General features: G+C 38.4%; 1 protein-coding gene across 1 annotated transcript; it reads left to right on the forward strand.

The window, feature by feature from the left end:
• Window positions 1-10223: 10223 nt before the first annotated feature.
• LOC126380465 (adenosine 3'-phospho 5'-phosphosulfate transporter 1) lies at window positions 10224-21947 on the forward strand. Its single transcript, XM_050029894.1, has 9 exons — window positions 10224-10422; window positions 10979-11089; window positions 12786-12889; window positions 13742-13938; window positions 14230-14454; window positions 15134-15284; window positions 16747-16958; window positions 17720-17845; window positions 18788-21947. The coding sequence occupies exons 1-9, from the start codon at window positions 10409-10411 to the stop codon at window positions 18932-18934; spliced, it is 1287 nt and encodes a 428-aa protein (XP_049885851.1). The 5' UTR covers window positions 10224-10408; the 3' UTR covers window positions 18935-21947.
• Window positions 21948-23469: the final 1522 nt, after the last annotated feature.

Below are 23469 nucleotides of genomic sequence, written 5' to 3' on the forward strand. Positions count from 1 at the left end.
ACTTATTATTAAATATTTCTTTATTAAAATTCATAAATAAGTTAAATAGAAAAAAGAAAACTTTGTTGTTACCTTTAGATCTGTCTTTATTTAGTCATCAGAATTTCATTTTCTTTTACCTAGGAAACTACCCAATAGTCATTGTTTGTTATAAAATACTATGTTATTTGTTACTTATGTGATTTATATGACTTGATTAAATACCTATTAAAAAAACTAAAGAAGCAGGTAAGGTAATTTAAAGGTAGGTATCTCTACCTAGGCAAGTAAAGGTAAGGTAGTAGTACCTATATTATATTCCTGGTCTTCCCTTCTACTCCGTCCTTTATCTTCTGTTGTGTGATGATTTAATAAATTCGTCGTGTCTTGTAAAGTGGCCAATTATCCTGCCTCTTCTGTCCTCAATAACTTTAAATGTTTGTATTTTTCCCTTACTCTTTCTAGGACTTTCTAATTAATTCTCCTGAATCACCACATTTCAAAAGCTTAGAATCTATGATAGTGTGTGTGTCAGAGTCAAAGTTTCACATCCATAGAGGGCTATACTGCACAGAAATTTGTTGATGCATCGTTGGTTATGAATGAAGAACCCCTTTCGATCCGGGATCCACCTGGTAAGTCCACCTGGGTGGACCACGGAATCAACCCTATTTCTTTATTCTATGCCTATATTATGGAAGGCTTATTCTGCCATTGCTACTCGTGTAAATCTTGAATCATCCGTTATTGTGTTGTATAAGTTATCTATAGGTATTATTTATATTAAGTACTTCTCCAAATAAAATATAATACAATGTCTGTCTGTCTTTTTTGACATGGCTTATGGTAGATTTCCCGCAAATGACATTAAATACTTGGCCATACAAATGGGGTTTTTTGGACTAAAATCCCCTGGTAGTTGCGGCTTCCGAATACATCCCGCTTAGGGACGGTACTGAAAAGTATCGGCGTCCGAAGGACGTAATATACGATCCCGACGACCCGATTACTTTAGCCATAGAGGCAGCCAATCAGCTCGTAACACCAAACACTTCAGGACCCCGATACCGACCCCGCCCCGGCGTGGTCGACGATTTCCCTCAATCAGCGCTTATCGCTATCGACCCACTAGGGTCGATTAATTCTTTCAAATATTTTTCCTCACAAACAACGCCCTGAGCCGAGGTTCGTGCCCAACTGGGCACCCTCAGGCCAGTTGTCTTAAACGTTGTACCAGGTGAGAGCCTTCAGCGCTTCCCATTTGTCCGGCCAAGTAGTAAATGCCATCTGCGGCAAATCTGCAATAAGTCACGTCAATCAGTCACAAAAAAGGGGTTTTTGGGGTTTTGAAAATAGTTGGAACTTTGCTTTAGCTAATATCCTGAGTTGTAGTTTCTAAAATGGTTTCGTTGTTTTATACATATTGAATTTTTGTCCTTCCTTTAGTTTCGCAATGATTTAAAGAATGAGTCAAACGAGTCGATTCACTCGAGCGAGATTCACATTTAGAAGGGCGCTAAATAACTAGGTACGTACTGGCTTATTCCGGTTTGATTACAACACAACAAACCACAATTAATGCTACTGCATAATATAATATGCGACGCCGTATCTTTCCTCTGAGTAGGTATGTTTCGCGAAAAACAATAGCAGATTTGCCACCATTTTCGGTGGCCCTTGTCCATTGCTCGCTTCCTTTACGGGTATGGCAGCACGCTCCGTATTTGGACGGCTATGGTGTTACAGCACATCCATTGTGGTTTGTTCCTAGTATATGTCCAGGTAGTAACTTTTTGACATTATATTTGCCACTTATTATAACTATGTCATTTATATTCACTACTTGGGCGGTCAAATGAGGAGCGCTGGCCCATCTACCCCGATAAAAACATTTTTAAAACGTCATGCTGAATAGCTAGTTACAGAATGTTAGTGATATCGTAACGAAAACTTTGAGGGACGATACAGGCCATGATTCTGAATTGATATGAAGAGGAATTTCCTGTCTGTATTTAAACGAAATCCCAGCTCAGGGTTTCTTACGCGCCAGAGGAAGTATATCAATACAGTACTTAACTTAGATATGTCTGTGCATCTGTAGTGTTGCCGTTAATGTGTAAGCACAGTAGTAGATGATGACTATGTCTTGCAAGCCCAAGTTCGCGACATGAATGTTAATTGGCGATTAAGTATTGTAATTAGGGAACAATAGGAAGGCACATAGCTTGTATAGCGTGTTGTGTACCAAACTGGCGCCGTGAATCGCAAAATACTCACAAGTACATTATTAGATATATCAGTGTGTTAAACTCACGGTATAAGAAGACCAGTCGGGTCTGCGTGACAACTCACCGCGCGCGGCGCGAATTATATCGAGCGCTTGGACCAATAAACGATACGAATGCTTTCTTCGTAGATGGACGTCAAACGACTATTGGTCAAAGCGCTCAATATATATCGCGCCGCGCGCGGCGCGGTTGTCATGCAGACCCGGCTGGTTGTCTTATATCATGGTTAAAATAGAATTCTTTCGGAGATCGCGTCACTTACATCGTAGTATCACGTCAGGGTTTTAATCCATATTTGGATAATAGATATTACGAAGTTTCCTAGACTTGTGGCCGATTAATTGCAATAAACTCGCTCCCTATCATGGGACTTAAACGTAACCTTGTAGACATGAAGCTATGTTATATTATATAATCATAATTACGTTGAGTTTTTAGATAAACATACGAACCAACCATGTGGTATGGTTGGTTCGTAACTTGGATAACGAGGTCTTTGTAAGTATTTACAAAGACCTGGTTACCAAAGGACGGTGGTCACACTTGGTGCGGTACCTTGTAAGATAGAAAACTTTCGAATAATGTATTAGTGTTGTGGCCAGATCTTACAATTGATCATTTCATGACATGTTCGACTATTTCATGAAACGGTCATATTTCATAAAGCCATCTCAAGTTGACCATATCATTGAAACGTCAACGTTTAATGATTTTTCAATCAACCTTTCGCCATATCATTAATGTAGACGATTTCCATGCTATGTGGTGTACTTAATAAAAATACGAATAAGTAGTCGATTAATTTCTTAGGTACAAAATTATTTACCTAATCAATACTATCGATATGGAAAATATATCGATATACATTAAGTACCTACATTGATTCATCGATTATAATATCAATCAAGTTTTAATATTATAATCGACATCAGTGCCACTATCAGTGGATAATGTTCCTAATTAAACGTTTCGCAAAATCATGAAGTAAAAACGTTTTGTGTTCATTGATCTGGCCACACTGCATCAAGATGTAGCCAACGAGTGATATTCTATTTCATGAAATTATAACCATTTTATGAAACGATCGATCACATCATGAAATCGTCACTGGAAAGGCAAAATTACATAAGCGCCATAATATTGCTAGATACAGAAAATGAAAAATCGTGTAATCTTACGTTGACGTCATCTAAATTGAATAAATTGGTAAAAAGTTATGATAAAAAAGCGAGAAAGCTACTTTAAACGGCTTTTTCTTGAAATTACATTTTGGCGCTTACGTATTTTTCCCTTTTCGGTGACGAAATGATCATTTCTAAGATCTGGCAACGACATTACTAAACCTACCTACCATCCATGCCTTTTGGCCGTGGCTGCCGATCTCTTCGATCGGTCTCCGTGGTTGTGGGTTGGGCTCACGATCCGGAGTTCTAGGGTTCGAATCCCGTCGGGTATGTTAAGAAGAATTACTTTGCGATCCTTAGTTTGGTTAGGACATTGGAGGCTGATCACCCGAGTCTCCGCTAGTAAGACGATTCGTGATATGGAGGGCACTTTAAGCAGTGGGTTCCGGGTCTGACACCTGGGTTGATGGGCTCGGTCATTGGTCTTACAACCCACTCGAGAGAAGTAAGAGGTAAGATTGTAGAGATGGACTAAATATGATGGACTAAACGTGGTAGCACCTCATCGCGATGTATCGGCGCGCCTCTATTATTGCTCTGTATGGTAAGTCAAATTTCAAAAATACTGTAATTCACTACAATATTCTCTATTGTCCGCAACGTGCGTCACAAGTTTGAATTCCTGATCGGGCCCCTGTACCTACCTATCATTGTGATATGAATAATGGCCTCACTTTTTGCCTAGGTATGGATAGGTTAACTTATTGTAGGAGGATCTTATATTTATTTTGATTCCTGAAACAAAACCTACTCTAATTGATTAATGTGTTATTGCTAATTAAGTGGAATGGTTTTGGCGAATAACATCAGTTTCCCTTAGTTCTTGAAGGTGATATAAAAAACGTAGGTGTGCCTGTTGGTGGGCGTTATTTGCTCTCATAAAGATAAATGGGAGCAGATTAATATCGTGACATTGTCACACAATTTTGTACACGAATAAAGCTTCATGTATCTACCTGTGTCCATCAAGTTATATTATCGTTTTATGATTGATGTTGTATACCTAAATCCATGATGTAGGTTTCCTTGATCCATTGATGTAAGTATAATGTTAGTGGCATAGAGCAACACCGACCTCCGCGGACCGGAGGGGAGTTGCCATGGCATTAGATGCTAATACGACATTTTCCGCCACTTTTCGCGGGGCGGGAAGGTGTCTAGCCAGATCCATTTTAGCAACAAAATACCGAATAATTTGGCATTTTTCAAGGACGTCGTATCAGCTACGTACCTAGTATCAGTCTAGCGTGCAGGCCGACTGCAACTAGTTTTTACAAAACTACCTGTCCTGGGCACATATAGGTTCGCATAGGGGAACGCCTGCGTATACTACTAAGTGTTGCTATTTGGTTCCTCTTCTTCTATCGTGTGGGTTGTGAGGTGCATTACCAACCTCATCAACCCTGGTGTCAGGGTTATTATTAAGCCGGCCAAAAGCCCCTAGCATGGCTCATGTAACGAGTACTTACTTACATCAGTAAGTAGTAACCGGGACCAACGGCTTAACGTGCCTTCCGAAGCACGGATCATACTTTTTGGACAATCAGGTGATCAGCCTGTAATGTCCTAACCAAACTAGGGATCACAAAGTGATTTTTATGATATCTCCTTATCGAGATTCCAACCCGGGACCGCCGGATCGTGAGCTCAACGCTCAACCACTGGACCACGGAGGTCGGTTCTTTGGTTAGTGAGTATAGTTCCTAAGCATCTCATCATTACATAGTGAAAAACAATAAAATCTCTTTACCTCTGAACGTCTTTACGTCAAAATTGTGTCAAACATTGGTTAAATCAGCAAGCACACATTTTCATCTATATTTGATAAAACGTTGAAGCAAATTCTGTATTTAACGCTTCTCATAGAAAAAAACTTATAACGAAGACAATCATGTAAATAGGAGGTACCCAGATCCGATGAGAAATAACAGTGAATCAAAATGAACTTAATACAAATACTAGTCGGTGCAATGACAGTACTGTTATTCTTCGTGAAACATCCTTACATATCAGCAGGGGTGGTTTCCGTGAGTAGTACCTACTATGATATTTACCTTATCGTCCACGAAAGTTATACCTTTTGTAAACATAGTAACCTAGCGAATGTTTAATGTAATAAAACCAGCAAAAATTGCATAATATTATTTCAATCCATCCACTCGTTTTTGTGTGTGCCCACAACTAGCCCACTAACACAATTCCAGAATCACTGCTACTTATTAGCAATTTCATTTTTGCGTATCTACCTAGTAGATTTTCATTATATTTTGTACATACATAAACAGCCTCTATACGTCCCACTGCTGGGCACACCCCTCAATCTGCCGGAGGGGGTACGGAGCATACTCCACCACGCTGCTCCACTGCGGATTGGTGGAGGTGTTTTTACGGCCAATAGCCGGGACCAACGGCTTAACGTGCCCTCCGAAGCACGGAATCATCTTACTTTTTCGGAAAATCAGGTGATTCAAGCATGAAAAGTCCTTACCAAACAAAGGACAGTCTCACAAGGTGATTTCGACAATGTCCCCATCGGTAATCGAACCCGGACCTCCAGATCGTGAGCCTAACACTCTAACCACTAGACGACGGAGGCTGTTATATTTACCATAAATATCACGTCGCTTCGGCCAGTCGCATTTAAGCACAAAATACGGAAAATTCCACTTGATATTAACTCAGAGTCTTGGTATGAATCATCCCCCTCAGTATTCGTTACGATGTCACTAACACCCTGTATGTACCTAAGACCTACATAGTATTAACTGTATGTGATAGTAATTAAGTACATTATTGTAACATAACATAAGCTCACGATTGTATCCCAATGGGGTAGTCGACCAACATCTATCACATGATTAAAACACATAATAACGGGTTCTTACCGCGTTTAAATGGGACCAAAACCAAACCAACGGGATGACTGATGAGATTGGAGTGGAGTAGGCAGATCCATAATTTTCTACGGGCAGACATATCTGTCTACCCTCTCATCCCATGATCATGGCACTTGCAACAGTGTCGAAATATCGGGAGTCTCATATCCCCATTTAAACGCGGTAAGAACCCGTTATTATGTGTTTTAATTATGATAATAACCGCGTAAACTTAAAACAATTTATCTATCACATGAACTAAACACTCACACCTTACCGAGCATTGTTGACCGCAACGATAGGTGGTGAGCCGTATCGCCGTCTATAATGGTCGAGCCAACTGTGATTTTTCATTTTACTCAACTAAGATATTTTTGATTATTGTACTCTTGATTTGTTTGCAGATGAAGCAATGTCACACCGACACCGGCCATCCAAGCTTTATCTCTTCTTTCCTGTCGCCCTTTACAGCAGCTTCCTGCGCTCGATCCCTTCCCGACAATGTATCTAAACCCAAGTATAAACGCGATCCCGTTCACGAAGACACCGATTATAATCCGTTCGATAGACCAACCTAATAAAAAAATGGTAACCGCAGAACATAATGGAACGCCTATGTAAAACTCAAGTAAATACTCAATAATCTCAATGTCCATGTGATCTTATTCAAGGAAATAAAAAATGCAAACTATTATTCAGTCGTTTTAATGTAAATGCACACCTTATTGATTTTCTTGTTAAGTTTGTTTCAGAATAGTAGTACCGTACCTACCCAATAGCCACATTTATTAATCCTAGCCATTCCTAGCCGATTTGCGGACATATAAACACCTAATTGACCACGACTTTTCAGGAAACTTTGTGGGTGTAATGCTAGCTAACACTGTAATTCTGACTGTTGGTTTAAAAAAAATATACCGTAAAATATAAAATGTACAAACCTTTAATGTTGCATAGTAATTTAAAGTAAAAACAAAAGCTAGGTATTTATATAAACATTATTTGCCTATACTTACTGTTTTTAGACAAAATAAAACTTTTAACAAAATATAATAATTATTAATAACGCCTAGTTCAGTTGGGTGATCTGTAGGATCGTCTTCTGGTTGGGCCGTGGGGTACCATAAGGTAGCGTACGTTTTTCTTGTAGTAAGGGCAGGCTGGCTCGTCGCATCCGAGTACATCCGCTTCGTGGACATTGTTGCCTCCTTTCTGCAGCATCTCGTCGCCTAGTATAAGCCTTTTGGTACACGCAAGAAAACACGGTCCACACACAGCCACGGCGCACATCGCTGCGAGCAACTCCAACAAGAACATCACAGCAGCATCACTCCACTCATGCCACATTGTCAATAATTTATTCTATTGCAATGATTGACTAATTCCATATGGCTAACAATTTCTAATTTCACGAATTTACTATAAGGCTTTGGTTATTAAAAAATAGCATGTCAAAATTACTTAAATAAAATATTGAAAAAAAAAGTAGGTAGAATAGGTAAACAGTTGACAATTTTTTTTTAATTTTGTCGCTATCCATGTCATATTTCTTTTACTTTTAATCTAGGTAGGTATTGTATTGAGATTTGAGGTTTGGATCGACTTGAACTCACGCATCAAGAGATCGCCGTACCAACATACCTACAAAAATTAAACCAGAATTTACAGAAGCGACACCAAATGTGGCTACCTATTCAACTGCCATTAGGCAGTGCGTCGTTACGAGTTACTCATACAAATATTTTACACAAAGGCTCCTTTCAAAGGCTCCTAAAGCAATCTGGTCTCTGCCTACCCCAATGGGAATTATTTCGAAGAACATAAAATAATTAAAAACAGTTAAATCTAAGTAACGAACATTCTTTTAAATTAGTAATTGCATTAAAAACGGTTGTGGGAATACCATCTTTAGTCTTTTTGCAAATATCCGGTTGGAACTTAGGTACGTAAGTTGGTAAATGGTATAACAAACGGCTTATACTAGGCGACGAGATGCTGCAGAAAGGAGGCAACAATGTGCTGCAATCGCGATTCAAGTGACGATTTTTTTTCATCAATGTTATAGTTAAGTAGTGTAAATAAAATAACGCTTATATTATGGTGCAATGGTTAGAACGTTGAGTTCCTGATCTTGTAGCTGGAGGAAAAAAGGGATTGTTCGATAACGTAAGATAATCCCTTGCTTCGGAACGCACGTTAAGCCGCCGCTGGACCCGATTACTAACCATAAAACCATAAAACATCTTCACCGACCTGCAGCAGTGGTAGAATATGCTCCACGTAATGCAATAAATATTTCACGTTTTTGTCCCCAAATTAAAGATTTTGTCAAAGTTGGCAAACCCTATATTTGACGTTTGAGAAATTGCCGGCCCAAAAGACTTGATTCCAGGCCATAATCTTTATTTTTTTATAAAAAAATACGAAAACGGTGAGACCACAGACTACTAAGAGAACCTAGCAGTTCAGACGAACGTCTCTCATTCAAAAAAAAAGCCTCAGAGTTTAGAGTTTGACATGTGAAATCATATTGCCACCCGCAAAAATAATTGTGGGTTGCCATGGTAATGATATGAGACGACAGCGTGGCGGTAATAATAGCTTTAACCTATTTGGATTATTTAAAATTTTGATAACATGGTTTATAAAAAAAGACTGCAGTTTACTTGTTTAACATTTTATTTTTTAATTTCGTTTTATATTTTAAATATGCCTTTTTCTGCATTAACGGCAAACTTTCCTCTAAACTCTCTAATCTTGAGACATCTGTACCCTTTCATATTTTGTTTATAATAACACTGTTAATCTTTTGGAGAGACCCAGAAAGTTTTTAATAAAAATGTCCTTGTGCAATCAGCATAAGGAAGGATATGCACCGACTCGAAGTCGAGATGTTTCGGTTACATATCTTCTCTCGAAGTTGCAAACACAATTGTTCCCAGTAGTGCCCTCACATGACACTTGTGAAGCATGCGTAATGTTAAGCCTTCGCAAATTTGTCGTCACGCAAACACTGTAACTTCTGCACTTCTAGAGTCCTACCTCACTTTTAGGAAACTGGTGAAATATAGCGTCTTTGCGCTTACTTGCACAATTCGCAACACAGCAATCGTCGTACATCTTACACTCATACTGTACGGATAGATATTACAGTTTTCTAGTTGAGAAGCTAAGTACGAAATTTAATCAACGCAAACTTCACTCAATCGCTTACAACACTTTTAGTTAGGACGCCAGGCGGGCAGCGCTTGCCCTTGTCTGTGTTTATATCCCAAGATCGTCCCAAGATGGCGGAGGATGTCAGAGAGGTGAGATGAAGTAGGAGAGGGATGAAGTAGCTGTCAATTTCTAAATTCTGTACGTTTTTATTATTGCGCTAAGGTAGATTTTTTTGTATGAACATATCGTGAGACCAAGGACCAAGTATTAGTCTTTAGGTGAGACGTTGAGATTGCGTTGAGACCAAGGTTTATAATTTCTGTTGCACCAATTATTTATAGAAAATCTTATACGTGAATCAAAAAATTATCATGAGCAAAAGGATTCACAAGGATAATGAGTCTCTAGGTTCGAAATCACAATGAAGATTCTGGATATTGTCACTCTGTATAATCTCGATTCAAAAGGAGCAAGCCTTGACTCGTCGCACTCGCACTTATAACGAAGTAACACAGGAAAATATCACGAAAACTTCACTAAAAACGTGTGCATTCCCAATGACAGCCATTAACCTTGTAACAAAGAAACGTCAATGTCACTGACCTGTCGATGTCTTAAAATAGCAGATCGGTGTTGACGTTGGGTGCGCGAGGGGCGCGGTTGACATATCCCCGTCGCCTATAGATACGCCGAAAACTTTTTCTATGAGAGTGAGTGAATCAGCCGTGGTGTTTACGGTACAACCAACAATTTGGTTTGGTAGTAGAAGATTAGATCAATCAGTAATTCGTTCAATAGGAATTTATTATGGATGGACATAAAAAAATAATTCTAAGTAAAATGTTATAACAGTAAAACTCCAATAGTAACAGTGCTAAGTTAATTTATGTAGTAGTTTGGCCTAAATTTAAATTTTAAGAAAATGCGTTCAATCTGGTAAGTTAGAATTCAATAATCTGTATAATTAAACTAATATTTTTACAATTAATTTATAGACGTAAGGATTAGGTATGACTTTGTCTGTTTCCAAAATTATGTCTAATGTTTAATATAATTTCTCCAACTATCATCATAACCAACATAGGTCTCGTGATTCTGGGATTATTATGTAGGTACCTAATGATGTGCTCAGCTTGCGGCTCGGATTTTAATCAATTTCTTTAATGCCAGATTTCCAGACACAATTTTAAATAATTTAAATATTTTGAGCCTTTGGTGACAATGTAATTCAGGAATCAGTAATCAATCTTCCAGTAGGCATCTTATATGGTAGGCCTCTTATTATTTACAACTCTGGATCAAACCAGACTGAACTGCTATTAACAATAAACTAAATTATAGACTATCCATCAAAAATCTGACTAACTAAAGAAGACTGAAGTATGCTCAAAATGGAGTATGCTCACTCCCTTTCATACTTTTAATGTTGTTTGTACCTAACAATGGAAAATCAATAGGCTATTTATTATAATCAACTCTCTGTTGTTCTCAGGATTGTTGGGGCGCTATGCCTACTGGCAACTTGGTTCTTTGCTCATTTGTACCAGGGGCTACTGACTGCTTATGAGCAGTCTGGTACACTTACAGAAATGGAGTATTCTTGGTAAGTACTCCTAATGTTCATCATCAATTTGTTTCCTGTGCTATTTCTCTGTTTCCTTTTTACATATATTTATATTTACTTACATTTATAATATGTACATGTCGTACTGTATTCATCATCCCCCTAGCATTATCCCATTTTTCACACGGTCCGTTTACCTAACCTGAAGATTTGACAGGTTCGGTATTTTACAGAAGCGACTGCCTGTGTAACCTTCCAATCCGCGAAGAGAAAACCAGCACAATACAGGTTAGGTCACATCCCTCCAAAAACGCATTTCTCGGGAATGTGGGTTTCCTCACATTGTTTTCCTTCACCGCTGAGCATGTGATAATCATTTGATCCAAACATGAATTTGAAAGCAAATTCGACAATCGTTGGTTTAGGCCTGTGCTGGATTCTAACCTGCAACTTCAAAGTGAGAGGCAAGCATTCTGCCACTTGGACTGCCACGGCTCACAAGTTGTGCTGTATTATCAATGTTAAATAGTAATTTTATTAAGACATAGATACTTATGAGTGCCTATTAAACGGCTTGCTGGTCTGTAAATCACAAAGCTTAATTCTTTTATTATATAATAGTTTCCTTTTGCCCTTGAAGTTTCAAGAGCAGTTGCTCTTTACACTTTTTAATGAATTATGATTGATCATTCTTTATGAGAACTCCAATGTTAATTAGCGTGCTGATAATCGTAGCATAATACTGTTAGTTTCATTATAAACCAACAACTCATCATTACCTATTTTGCTACATATAGTGTATTAATGTGATAGTTGATCAAGTTAAATGGTTCATGCATGATTTTAGAGTTTAGTTTATTCTTTGATTTCATCTGTAATGTAGATGGCCTCATTCCTAGATGTTTTCTTTCATCCACAAACGAAACATTTAATACGAAAATTTTCGATTGTGTATGATATAACCTGTGTTAAAACTGGCAGCTGCAAATTTTTGTTTTTACTTTATTATTTATGAAATGAAAATTGTTGTTTATTTTGTATAAAGATAACGAAACCTCCTTCCTATCTGTCTTTTTGTAATTTTTATGATTCTTAGTTTCACACTAGCAATACCACTTAACTTGCAGCGAGATATTAAAATATGAAAGTAGCTCCCAAGTTCATTTCAGTATTTTGTGTTCTAATTCAGCTTAATGTGAATTTGAAACTCTGACACATTTAATTTTTCGGACAATCAGGTGATTTTAAGTACATACCCAGCAGTGGGACGATGCGGCTGATTGATGAAGTGATTTTGACCTCTAATATCCTAATTAAATTAAACTAGTAAGAGTCTCACAAATTGACCTGTACCACGGAGGCCCTTCGAGATATTATTAGACATTAATTTGTATAAGTAGATCTAATCGTAATCCTTTATTTTTTTTTTATCTAAAAATTGTTTATGTGTGAGTTTGGCTGGGCCCTGCAATATGTTCTTGTTGTGCGAATTTTATTACCCTTTCCTTTCTTTTTATATTAAACTAGAATAACACCTTTTCTTGTACCTACAGACTTTTAAAACTTGTGAATTGCTTGAACGAGGATAAGTCTTTCACTCAGAGACTAACATACTTAGGATGAAGTTTTCTCCTTTTACGAAGTTAGCAATATGGCGTGGTTGACTTGAATTTCATACTTATGTAATTGTAAATAAATATTAATAATGATATCTTTATGTTGTATTTCTTTCCAGGTTCTTCAGACTACTCCTCAATTTAGCAGGCTACTCCACAATCCTGCTGCCAGGCTTCATTTTATACAAATACGTCGATAGATCCAACTATTTCGATAAAATAAGTACGTATTAATTAACATTTGTTTGTTTTATTAATAGTGAAGTGTGACAATTATTATAGTTAGTTAGTGGTATAGTTAGTTAGTTTTAGTTGATTATAATCCCGTACACTAATTATAAAGCCTGTAATTTCAAACCTTCTGAATCTTTCTGCTGTTTATGAATCACAAGCATATTTTTACCTACCATCCAATCTCATGGTTTTAATTGGGAATTACCTACTTATACAGTATAATACAGCCATATATAGTATAATGTTGAAATATGTATAAGCGAATTATGAAACGTGTTGTTGATATCGGAAACTTTTATAGATTTTTGTTAACGCGCATGAATGCGTGTAGATACGGTGACGAAACAGCTAGTGAAACTGAAACATGAAAGTTATGTATGCACAAATTTAAAATACTTTAAATGGCTAAAATGATTCCTGTCCTTTTTGAGTCATTCATTATGGCCAGTATTCTAAATCCTCTGGCAATGGTAGATAGAAATGACGAAACTAAATTAAATTTAAAAAAATAACGAATAATGCACAGTGCTCAATAACTGTATCCTGTGTTCTTTCATATTTACAATAAATGTATATGTATAGTAATAAGCCAGAGGAAGCAAGAGAAGACTGTCAGGATCGAAGCAAATGGACTTCCATAGTCTCTGCTTATCCAGGTGGGAAATAGGCGTGAGTTTATGTATGTTTGTACTGAGGTGGACATACTAGCTTCCATCGGTGCTAACAAAATATACTAGATATACGCACCTACATGGTACTTTTGATAGTAAATGTTATTTAAAATATGGTTTAGCGGAAACATATAAATATACGGTATATGATTGACCATTACGCGTTCCAGATGGCTCGGGATGTTTATCACAAGTGCTGCTCTCGTGTTTCGGTGAGCCGACCGAACGGCTGCCCGAATCGACGAAACCGACCAAAGTGGTAGAGACTTCGGCCAGGGCCGAGGGCGCTGAGCTGGCTTTCTGCTTCACTGGCCTCATGGGCACCTATCTAGTCTGGGGTTTGCTGCAAGAAAAGATCATGACACAGGTAATCCTAACATATATTATGAATGTGAAGGTACTTTTTCACGTCTTAACCGCTGGGCGGCTTTGGAAGAATATTGGCATAAGGTGAATGGTGGTAACAACAGACAAAAAGTCGCCCATTACGCTGAATCAAGGGTAATTAGTTTCATTGCATATTACTATTTCTGTCATAATAGTCATAAATCATAATATTATCGAACTACACGTTACGATTTATCAGAGGTCACCATCTTATTTGTTTACACACGCACTTTTACCGTTAGTTTCATTTAAACTATGTACGGATTTCCAGAATTATGTAATGTCAGACGGGAGCCTTGTGAAGTTCAATGACTCCCAGTTCCTGGTCTTCATCAATCGGCTGCTGGCATTCAGTATTGCTCTGGGGCGGCTGCTGTGTGCACGCAAGCCTTTCGTTGCCGCGCCGCTGTACAAATTCTCTTACTGTTCGCTCACAAACATCATCAGCGCCTGGTGCCAATATGAGGCGCTTAAATACGTCAGTTTCCCCACACAGGTAAGTTGTCCTTTACTATAATGCTTCTATGCTGCACCTGAAGCGATCATAAACATAGAACTCGTCTGGCAACTCTTCTTGGTCATGGATTAAAAACTGACAGAGGAATTGTGTCCTTCCAAACACGAGGAATCGCTATGCGGGTGATAGGCTGATCACTTGTCACCATACGGTTCATCATATCCATCTTAGGACTTCGTATCAAAAGTAGCTACAAGTTGCCACTGATTATTTGTGACTCTGCCCATTCCTTTAGGGATTAGAGTGTGTTTATAATGCACGCTTATTCAACTTCGTGTTGTGTGTTGATCAACGTTGAGTTCACGATCCGGAGGTGCTGGGTTTGAATCTCGGTGGATAAGCTCGGTGGGGATTCGAACCCGGATATGGGGATATGACAAAAATCACTTTGTGACCCCTCGTTTAGACATTACAGGCTGTTGTCAGGGAAAAGCAGCCCAATACAGGTTAGGTCTTATATGGGTACGACGTTTTTCTTCACCATGATCCAAACATGAATACGAAAACAAATTCGGCAATCATTGGTTTAGAGGCCTAAACCAATGATTGCGCAGGCGCGCTGGATTGTGCTGGTACTTTCTGTCGTAGAAGGTAATATTTGCAGGAATTCGTTTATACATGTTTTTGCTTGTATTTATATAAGTGATTGTAATTACAGGTGCTATCAAAGTCATGCAAAGTGATTCCAGTGATGTTGATGGGGAAGTTGGTATCGCGAAACAAATACGAACTGTACGAGTACGTAACGGCAGTGTTGATATCTGCCGGCATGGCTCTCTTCATGTTTGGCAGTCGGGACGATTACTCAGGTAAGCACTATCCTCCTGCCCGTATTCCTTTAGGTCGGTTCGGCACAACATATCTTCTTCCACACATCACACACATCTTTCTTGACTCAATCCCTTATATCAATTCATATATGCATCACTTGTATTATCCCTTTCATGGGCAGAGACCATGGGTCATTGATGGTTCACAATAATTATAGATAGTATGACACCTTGGAATCGAAACGTCATTAGACGTTCTGTCCTTGAAAGTGTTATACACACTCAGGTAAGCACAAGATTTATTTTAAACTAGTGACTGCTCGCGGTTACCCTCGCGTGGTTTGTAGTCCAGTTTATGTATAAAAGCCCGGTCGCTATTACTCAGAACTATACAGCCTATGTCCATCACTATGTTGCCAGATTTTTCGGATATCTGTATATCAAAGAAATGCCTCGATTACGGAAAAATAGACATCAAAATCATGTCTACGTCTCTGACTAGATATAACTACGGATTCTTCAATAACCGGTATGATATTTGACAAGGCAAATAAGTTACAACTAACTCCAAATAAAATACGTCGTGCTGAGGTTATTTAATTGTGTCTGGCATTACTGATCTACCCTGAAGGTCCATTCTAAATATTTTTGGAACAATTTTGAAATCAGAGGAGTAGTTTCACGCACCGCCTGATTCCATGCCACAATGTGTAAGCAGGACGCGTCCTTGGTGCGCAGAGTGCGGACTATTTCCCATGTTATATCCTGGACACAATCGCTGAAAAACTGATGTAACAAGTGTGCTTGTTCTTTCTTGTACTCTGATCCTATCCCCCTTAAGGCTAAGTAATAACGCTCTTTTTACTGCCTGCTGTGGGAACGGCCCATCATTGGGTGAGTCCTCTTCTCCAGCATTGCTGTATGTACCAGCGAGAAGGTACACCTGTGATGGGCTCACGATTCACCATATTTAAACAGCAACATAACATAAGCTCACGACTATATCCCAATTGGGGTAGTCAGAGGTATTTAATCGCATGATGAACTAAGTATCCACACCTCACCGAGTTTTCTGTTAGACCAACGTGATAGGTGGTGAGCTGTATCACCATTTATAATGGGTTGACCATATTTCTCGTATCAAAATGGCTGCAACTTGTCTTATTGGTTATTTGTGGCTTTGCCCAAGGGTGTCATTTAGGCTATAGTGACAGCCTCCGTGGTCTAGTGGTTAGAGCGTTAGGCTCACGATCTGGAGGTTCAATTCCCGATGGAGACATTGTCGAAATCACTTTGTGACATTGTCCGAAAAAGTAAGATGATTCCGTGCTTCGGAGGGCACGTTAAGTCGTTGGTCCCGGCTATTAGCCGTAAAAACACCTCCATCAACCCACATATGCTCCACACCCCCTCCGATTGTTCCCAGCAGTGGGATGTATATAGGCAGTGTATGTTCTGTATGTGGGTTCATGTGTGTGTGTTGTTTTTTAAATTATTGCAGAGTCAACAATGACGACAATGTCGGGTGTGACGCTGCTAGCACTGTACATGGTGTGCGACAGCTTCACGTCGTCGTGGCAGGGCGCGCTGTTCACCCAGTACAGCTGCGACCCCATGCAGATGCTCTGCGGCGTCAACCTGTTCTCGTGCCTCCTCACTGCCGCCGCGTTGGTGCACCACTCCAGTACGGCCACCTCGATACAGCTGCTTCAAGTAAGTCCACATACTTAAAATAAGTTATACTACAATAGAAGCACAATCGCCGACCTTATAGCTTCTTCTTCTTTGCGAGTCGATGGCGATCGAAGCTAAATTTTTGCTGACCAATAATAAATAACAATTATACCCTTCAGAATCCACTAGAGTGCCTCGATACAACTGTTGCAAGTGCCAAAGTGTTGCAAAATACCGCTGTGTGACTGTAATATAATAAAATTATGTAATATAATAAATATGACATTCATCTTCTTATATGTACGAGGTTTTCTAAATGGTTTTAAACGGACTGTGCGCTGCTTACTAACGGTCAAAAATACGTTTGACTGGTGTGTCACGCTGGGCGGAATAATACAAACTGCTGCGGATATGGAAAAAAGACAACAGTTTGCAAATGTAGAAGGAAAGCACAGTTCATGGTGGCGGCGTGTTCCTCCTCAGCCGGCTGAGCGACCAGACTGATGGAGAATGATACGCTTCAAATAAACAAATGAACAACACACGCGCCGAGGAGAACTTTATATTAGCGAATTTTGCGGATATAGTAACCAGAGCATACCCTCTTTACGCTAAGTACTAATTTATTAGCACCAGCGCGTGCGTGTTAAGAAAAAAATGTTTTTTGCACTACCGAAAACATATAATGCAAGGTTTCATGAAGCTCGATTGATTATGTAAAGCGAGACAGTGTAACAATCAAACTCACTCTCATACTAGTATAAAGATTGTCAGGTTGTAATAATAACGTAATGTTTCAGCACCCGGTGTTCGCAACAGACTGCCTGCTCCTCTCACTGAGCTCGGCCGTGGGCCAGCTGATCATCTACCGCACCATCGCCAAGTTCGGAGCCGTCGTCTTCACCATCATCATGACTCTCAGACAGGTATAGAATGGACTCATTACGTCGTTGCTTCCGGTGCTCTGAGATCCACTCGAAAACTCGTCTAAAATTATTCCAAAATTAATTATTTAACGTCCATATGCATATAAGTCATGTTAAAATAAGCTGCCTCGTGTCATTCCTGGCAAAGTGCCCATCAAACAAGCCGCGTTTCCACGCTGGATAGCGATAGACAACCGTTGCACAAAATTTGAATCAGAGCGATTTTAAAGTTAGGTTTCTTACACTTTTACTGCAGACATTATTTAGAAATAAAGAAAAAAAACCATGTATATTTCATATACGTAGGTATTGGTTCACAGTAGCAGTGAACATAATAATTAAATGTAATCTCTAAAAAGGGACATCAGCTCAGAAAAATATTGTGACATTCCAACATTGAGGGAGTAATAATTGAGTTTCATACAGTTTTGTCACTAATGTGTCGTACTTTCTGTCCCTTGTCAGAAAAGGGTGAAGGCACTTTCCGGGTAGGCTGTAGTATAAAAGAGGCTTTCTCATTTGACACAAACATGTTAACTAGGCACCTTGCTAACATATCTCTCCTTCCGAAAAACTGTGAAAGGCGTACTTACAATACAAGAAATAAAAATAAAATTGCTATTCAAAATTCTAGATTAAGTAGATTAAATTCATCTTTTTTGGGGTTATGTATACGTTTTTACAATAAAATACCAGATAATATTTTATATTTGTCAGAAAATAAATTTAAAGCTTATGTGTAAGCTTACTTTATTGTCATTTCTTCTCCTCAACCATAACACCTTGCGAAATGACGTAAATTCAAAAATGTTATATTGACAATTCAACAAGTTTATGCATGATAATTACGTTGAATAAATGATTCTGATTTTATATAATCGAGTTATACTAATCTGCTCCATCGTGTGTTTGCTGATTATATCTTTTTAATTTCGTTTCCAGGCTGTGTCAATTCTCCTCTCGTGCCTCGTTTACGGGCATAATGTATCAGTGGGCGGGGCGTTCGGCGTGTTACTGGTGTTCGGCGCGGTGCTTCTGCGCGTGTACTGCCGACAGCGGCTGCGCCGGCGCCGGCCCGCCGACATCTAGCGACCGTCCCCCCTCGACACCAAGGTGATACTGACTACCGGGGACACTAAAAGTGTTGAAAGTGACGTATAAATTATACAGAATTAATATTGAATATTGAAACTTGAGTGAGAATGTACTATTTGTATTTATTTTATAATTATATTTTTTGTTTTCCGTTTAAAATGTCTGTTCTGTATAAGCAGAGAGTTTTCATCACTAAACTAGGAATATAGACATCAGTGGGATTACTGCAACTTTGATGGGATTGGCCTGAAGACACTTATTTGAAATATGTACTTCATAAAATATCGAATAGGTATACTGTTGCTTATTTCTTTATAAGTTAAGTTATAAAGGGAATATGCTTAGTCATTTCAGAGTTTATATTTGACCTAGTCTACATCCCTGTTATAGTTATTTATTTATTATTTAACTATTCTATTTTAGAGATTATGATAATGAAGATGCGTTAAATTTGTCGGGTGTATGTGGAAAGGGTGAATATAATTTTAACCCCATTTTTACAATACGTTACCAAATAACTTCAGGTTGCGGTACGTCCCGCACGAGCATGAATTACCCCGATTTTAGCAATATGGTAAATTAAAATGGTGTTCATATAACAAACATGAGGGGGGAAATCGTATCCAACGATTGTTTTCATTAGTCGCTGTAACGCATGCGGTGTAATGAGCGCGTTATCGGCTAATGAAAATGAACCATTAAAGATAGCTTATCTAACCGACTATCTTTTGACATGTACTTGTTGAAACGATCGATTACTACCACTAAATCATAATCGAAATACCCTGTAAAGTTAGGTAAATGAAAATTTGAAAATAGTTGCCGCATGTTATACATAATAGCCCCGAGTCCTGCAGACACCTCCTAATTTTAAGTTATACCTGACATTTTCTTATCCGAAGAAAATGAAATTGACGGATGATTGTCAACAAGTTAATTTTAAAGCGAATGAATTGCTCAGGCGAATAAAATAGGCATCTCGCTACTACTTCGCCTAAGTCTACTTAACTCTGTCGGGTTATTGGCCGATGTAAAATTTTTAGACGGTTGTTTTAGATTTCTGCTTAAAATTGACGTGTGTTCCATAAATTTTATGCCTGTCGATTACCCGTCCCTTTCTTTTTCAGCGGATAAGAAAATGACAGGTATAACTAAAAAAAAATTTGCTGGCGTCTGCAGGAATTAGCACCAATTTATGGTTAAATAATATAAATCGGATAATTAGATAACTTGATTCGTGAATGAAAAAGGGAATGTTTTTGTATAGTGCGAAATGAGGAACTTTCCAGGCTGCGTTCCCAAAAAAAAAGATGGCGCTGTTCAGATATAACTTGATAATTACCTATTTTCTCAATGATCTGTTTACATAATTATTCAAAAATATAATTGTTATTTGATATTTCGATCAGATATGTATAGAATTATCTGCGGTGTGAAGTTGAGTGATAGAGTGAGAAACAGTGTGATAAGACAGAGATGTGGTGTAAAAGACGATATAGTGACTAAGATTGAGAAGGGAATGTTAGGTTGGTTTGGACACGTAGAGCGGATGAAGGATAATAGAATTGCAAAAGCGGTATATAAAGCGAAAGTTGATGGTAGGGCTGGCAGAGGAAGACCGAGAAGGACTTACGATGACCAAATTGGAGATGTCCTTAGAAAAGGTTTAATACGATCTACTCTGAACTGGCGTGCGTGTATGAAGCGATTGATGAATGTGGAGGAAGCAAGAGAAGTGTGTCAGGATCAAAGCAAATGGAATTCTATAGTAACTGCTTATCCCGGTGGGAAATAGGCGTGAGTTTATGTATGTATAAAATTATGCTGCTACCTATATTGCTTCATTTTATTTTGAACAGAATAGTAATAGGGTGGAAGATGTGTTGTGCCTGGTTGTAATGACAAGAGTCATCATTTATACCCAAAAACAAAGATAAAATATGCATATGTTTATTATTAAAAGGCAAGTCTTTACGGCGCCATCTATAATTATTTTGGGGAACGAAGTCTGGCAAATCCCTCTTTAAGATTGTCCAATTAAGCTATTATAGCACGTTCGTATGTCGAACACGTAGAAACGTGGTACAGATTGACTGAAGTGGAATAGCGACTGTAAATAACATTAGTAGTAGGAATATACTTAATATCGGTCAACATTATTAGCAACTTGGTATTCAGTCGAAAACCCCAAATATACATTATAGTTGATAATACTTAAGTAGACTGCCACGTGATGGGTCCATAAACTTGCTTGTATAGCGGCATAGCTGTGATTATATCGGATTGGGATTCAAGTGACGCTAGTGTTAAAAAACGTAATTTAAAAAAGTAATATTTGTTCTTACAAGTCGAAACATTTAAAGTAATTGTTACCTTGTGTTTACCAACATATTAAGGTTATGTTCCGGTCCGGATTACCGAGACTTGGAAGACAATAGGCATTCTAGGATTAGTTTGGATACAAAACAGCTCTGTGTTCGTAATATTTGTAACATCATGTTTATGATTTATGATTTACTAATAGTGAGAAAAAGCAATACCACAAATTGAGCCTTATTTAACATTTACGAATATTAAAGTATAAGGTAGCACGGTGAATATGTTCATATTTCAATATAGCGAATTAGTAACAGTTATACACCAATTGCGGAATGAAAGAGTTGAGAACGGAATTATATTGTATGTCGCGAATGTGTTGCAACTGATGGCATGTTGGATACCAAAGCTACACGCGCGTGTAAATATTATTCACTGAATAATTTATTGAGTCCGAGCATTGTCATGTTCCACTCGACTACTCTGGTTTGAGCGCAAGTTTGATCCAAACATACGACACAAACTACGCTGTCGATGTTAGGCCCAAGCCAACGTGGAACATGCTACTTGATTCTTCCCCATTTTCAAGCATTTCAAGCATTTTTTAAGATACAGAATATTAGATCTAATTTATCCGTTACCAAAAGTTATTTAGAAAACATCTTGTTATAGGTGTCCTAAAATATATATATATACGTAATGAATCGCAAATACATTTACATAGTACGTCATGAAGGAGAGGACATAACCCTTTACTACACCAAGGTGCCTATTATAAATTGCTATCACTCGTTTGACTTTGGTTGTATGCCGGATGTAATGGCCTAATAAACAAAAACCATTTGTTAAGCAACCGTGTTCAACAAATAACTTCTTAAGGCAAAGTAATTCGTGTGGAATTATTTTGAATTTACAATATGAAACTTACGACTCCGCGCCGCTGCCGCGGGACATTCGCGCTTTAGCCTGTGTAAAGGCCAGTGTGAACTCTATTAACTAGGTAACAATATCCAAATTTCTCGCATCTCCTAACCGCGCGGCTGTCGTGCGATAAATAAAGACTCGCGGCAATCAAACCGCGGCTGCGCGGTGACTGCGTGAGCACCTCGTAAACATTTTCACGACGTTTAATCGCATCCTAATTCTTTCCAGCTGTGATAAAGACGCACAGATACCAATACTTCTAATTGATATAAATATCTAGTTATAATTTTTGTCATTGATATACAAAACTCTGTAAAAATAGGACTATACTTAATGATCACTAGCGAAAAAATGTTCATAATTTAGACTGTTCTTGGACGATTCGATGTATGTATATGTCTTATGGGACAATAGTTGAAATGGACCGATGGAGATCTGCCTGGGTAGATCGTCGTAGGTAGATCGTGATTTGCGTGTCTAATGTCCGCCATATGCTTCAAAACATAACCTGTGACGTTTTCCCGGCCACCTCGGGAAAATCGATTCTGTAGGGTGACCAAAATATAAGCAAATATAAAAATCTAATCAAAAATTATTGATTTTCTTTTCTTACATGTTTTTCTTAAACTAGTTACTAGAGCCTCCTTAGAAACAAAATATGTCTGTACCAGGAGACCCACATATAATGAAGTATATATATATCAATCATAATAGATATTTTATTACAGGAGGAAGGCGTGGTAGCCCAGTTGGTAGAACGCTTGACTCTCAATTTGAGGTCGTAGGTTCGTATCCCAGCACAGGCCTAAACCAATGATTTTCGAATATGTTTTGGAATTCATGTTTGGATCATAAATTATTACCACGTGCTCAGCGATGAAGGAAAACATCGTGAGGAAACCCATATTCCCGAGAAATGTATTTCGGAGGTATGTGACCTAACCTATATTAGGCTGGTTTACCCTTCGCGGATTGGAAGGTCAGACAGGCAATCGCTTCTGTAAAAAACCGGACCAGTCAAATCTTCAGGTTAGGTAAGCGGACCCCGTGAAAAACGGGATAACGCTAGGGAGATGATGAATAGATATTTTATTACTAGATAAATATTAAGGTGATAAAGACCCAGTTATGGTTTGATAGTATATAGGGTGGGCAAAGTATTTGTAGATAAACATAACAATTGGCTAAGAGCAGCGTCGTGAAACAGAACTACATTGCAATGCGCTCCGTCGCTCGTGTCTCGTGTTAGTTACTTGACAGTAGAGAAAATCGACAAATAGGTTGCTCTC

Source organism: Pectinophora gossypiella, chromosome Z (assembly GCF_024362695.1).
Source record: "Pectinophora gossypiella chromosome Z, ilPecGoss1.1, whole genome shotgun sequence".
Taxonomy (NCBI): domain Eukaryota; kingdom Metazoa; phylum Arthropoda; class Insecta; order Lepidoptera; family Gelechiidae; genus Pectinophora; species Pectinophora gossypiella.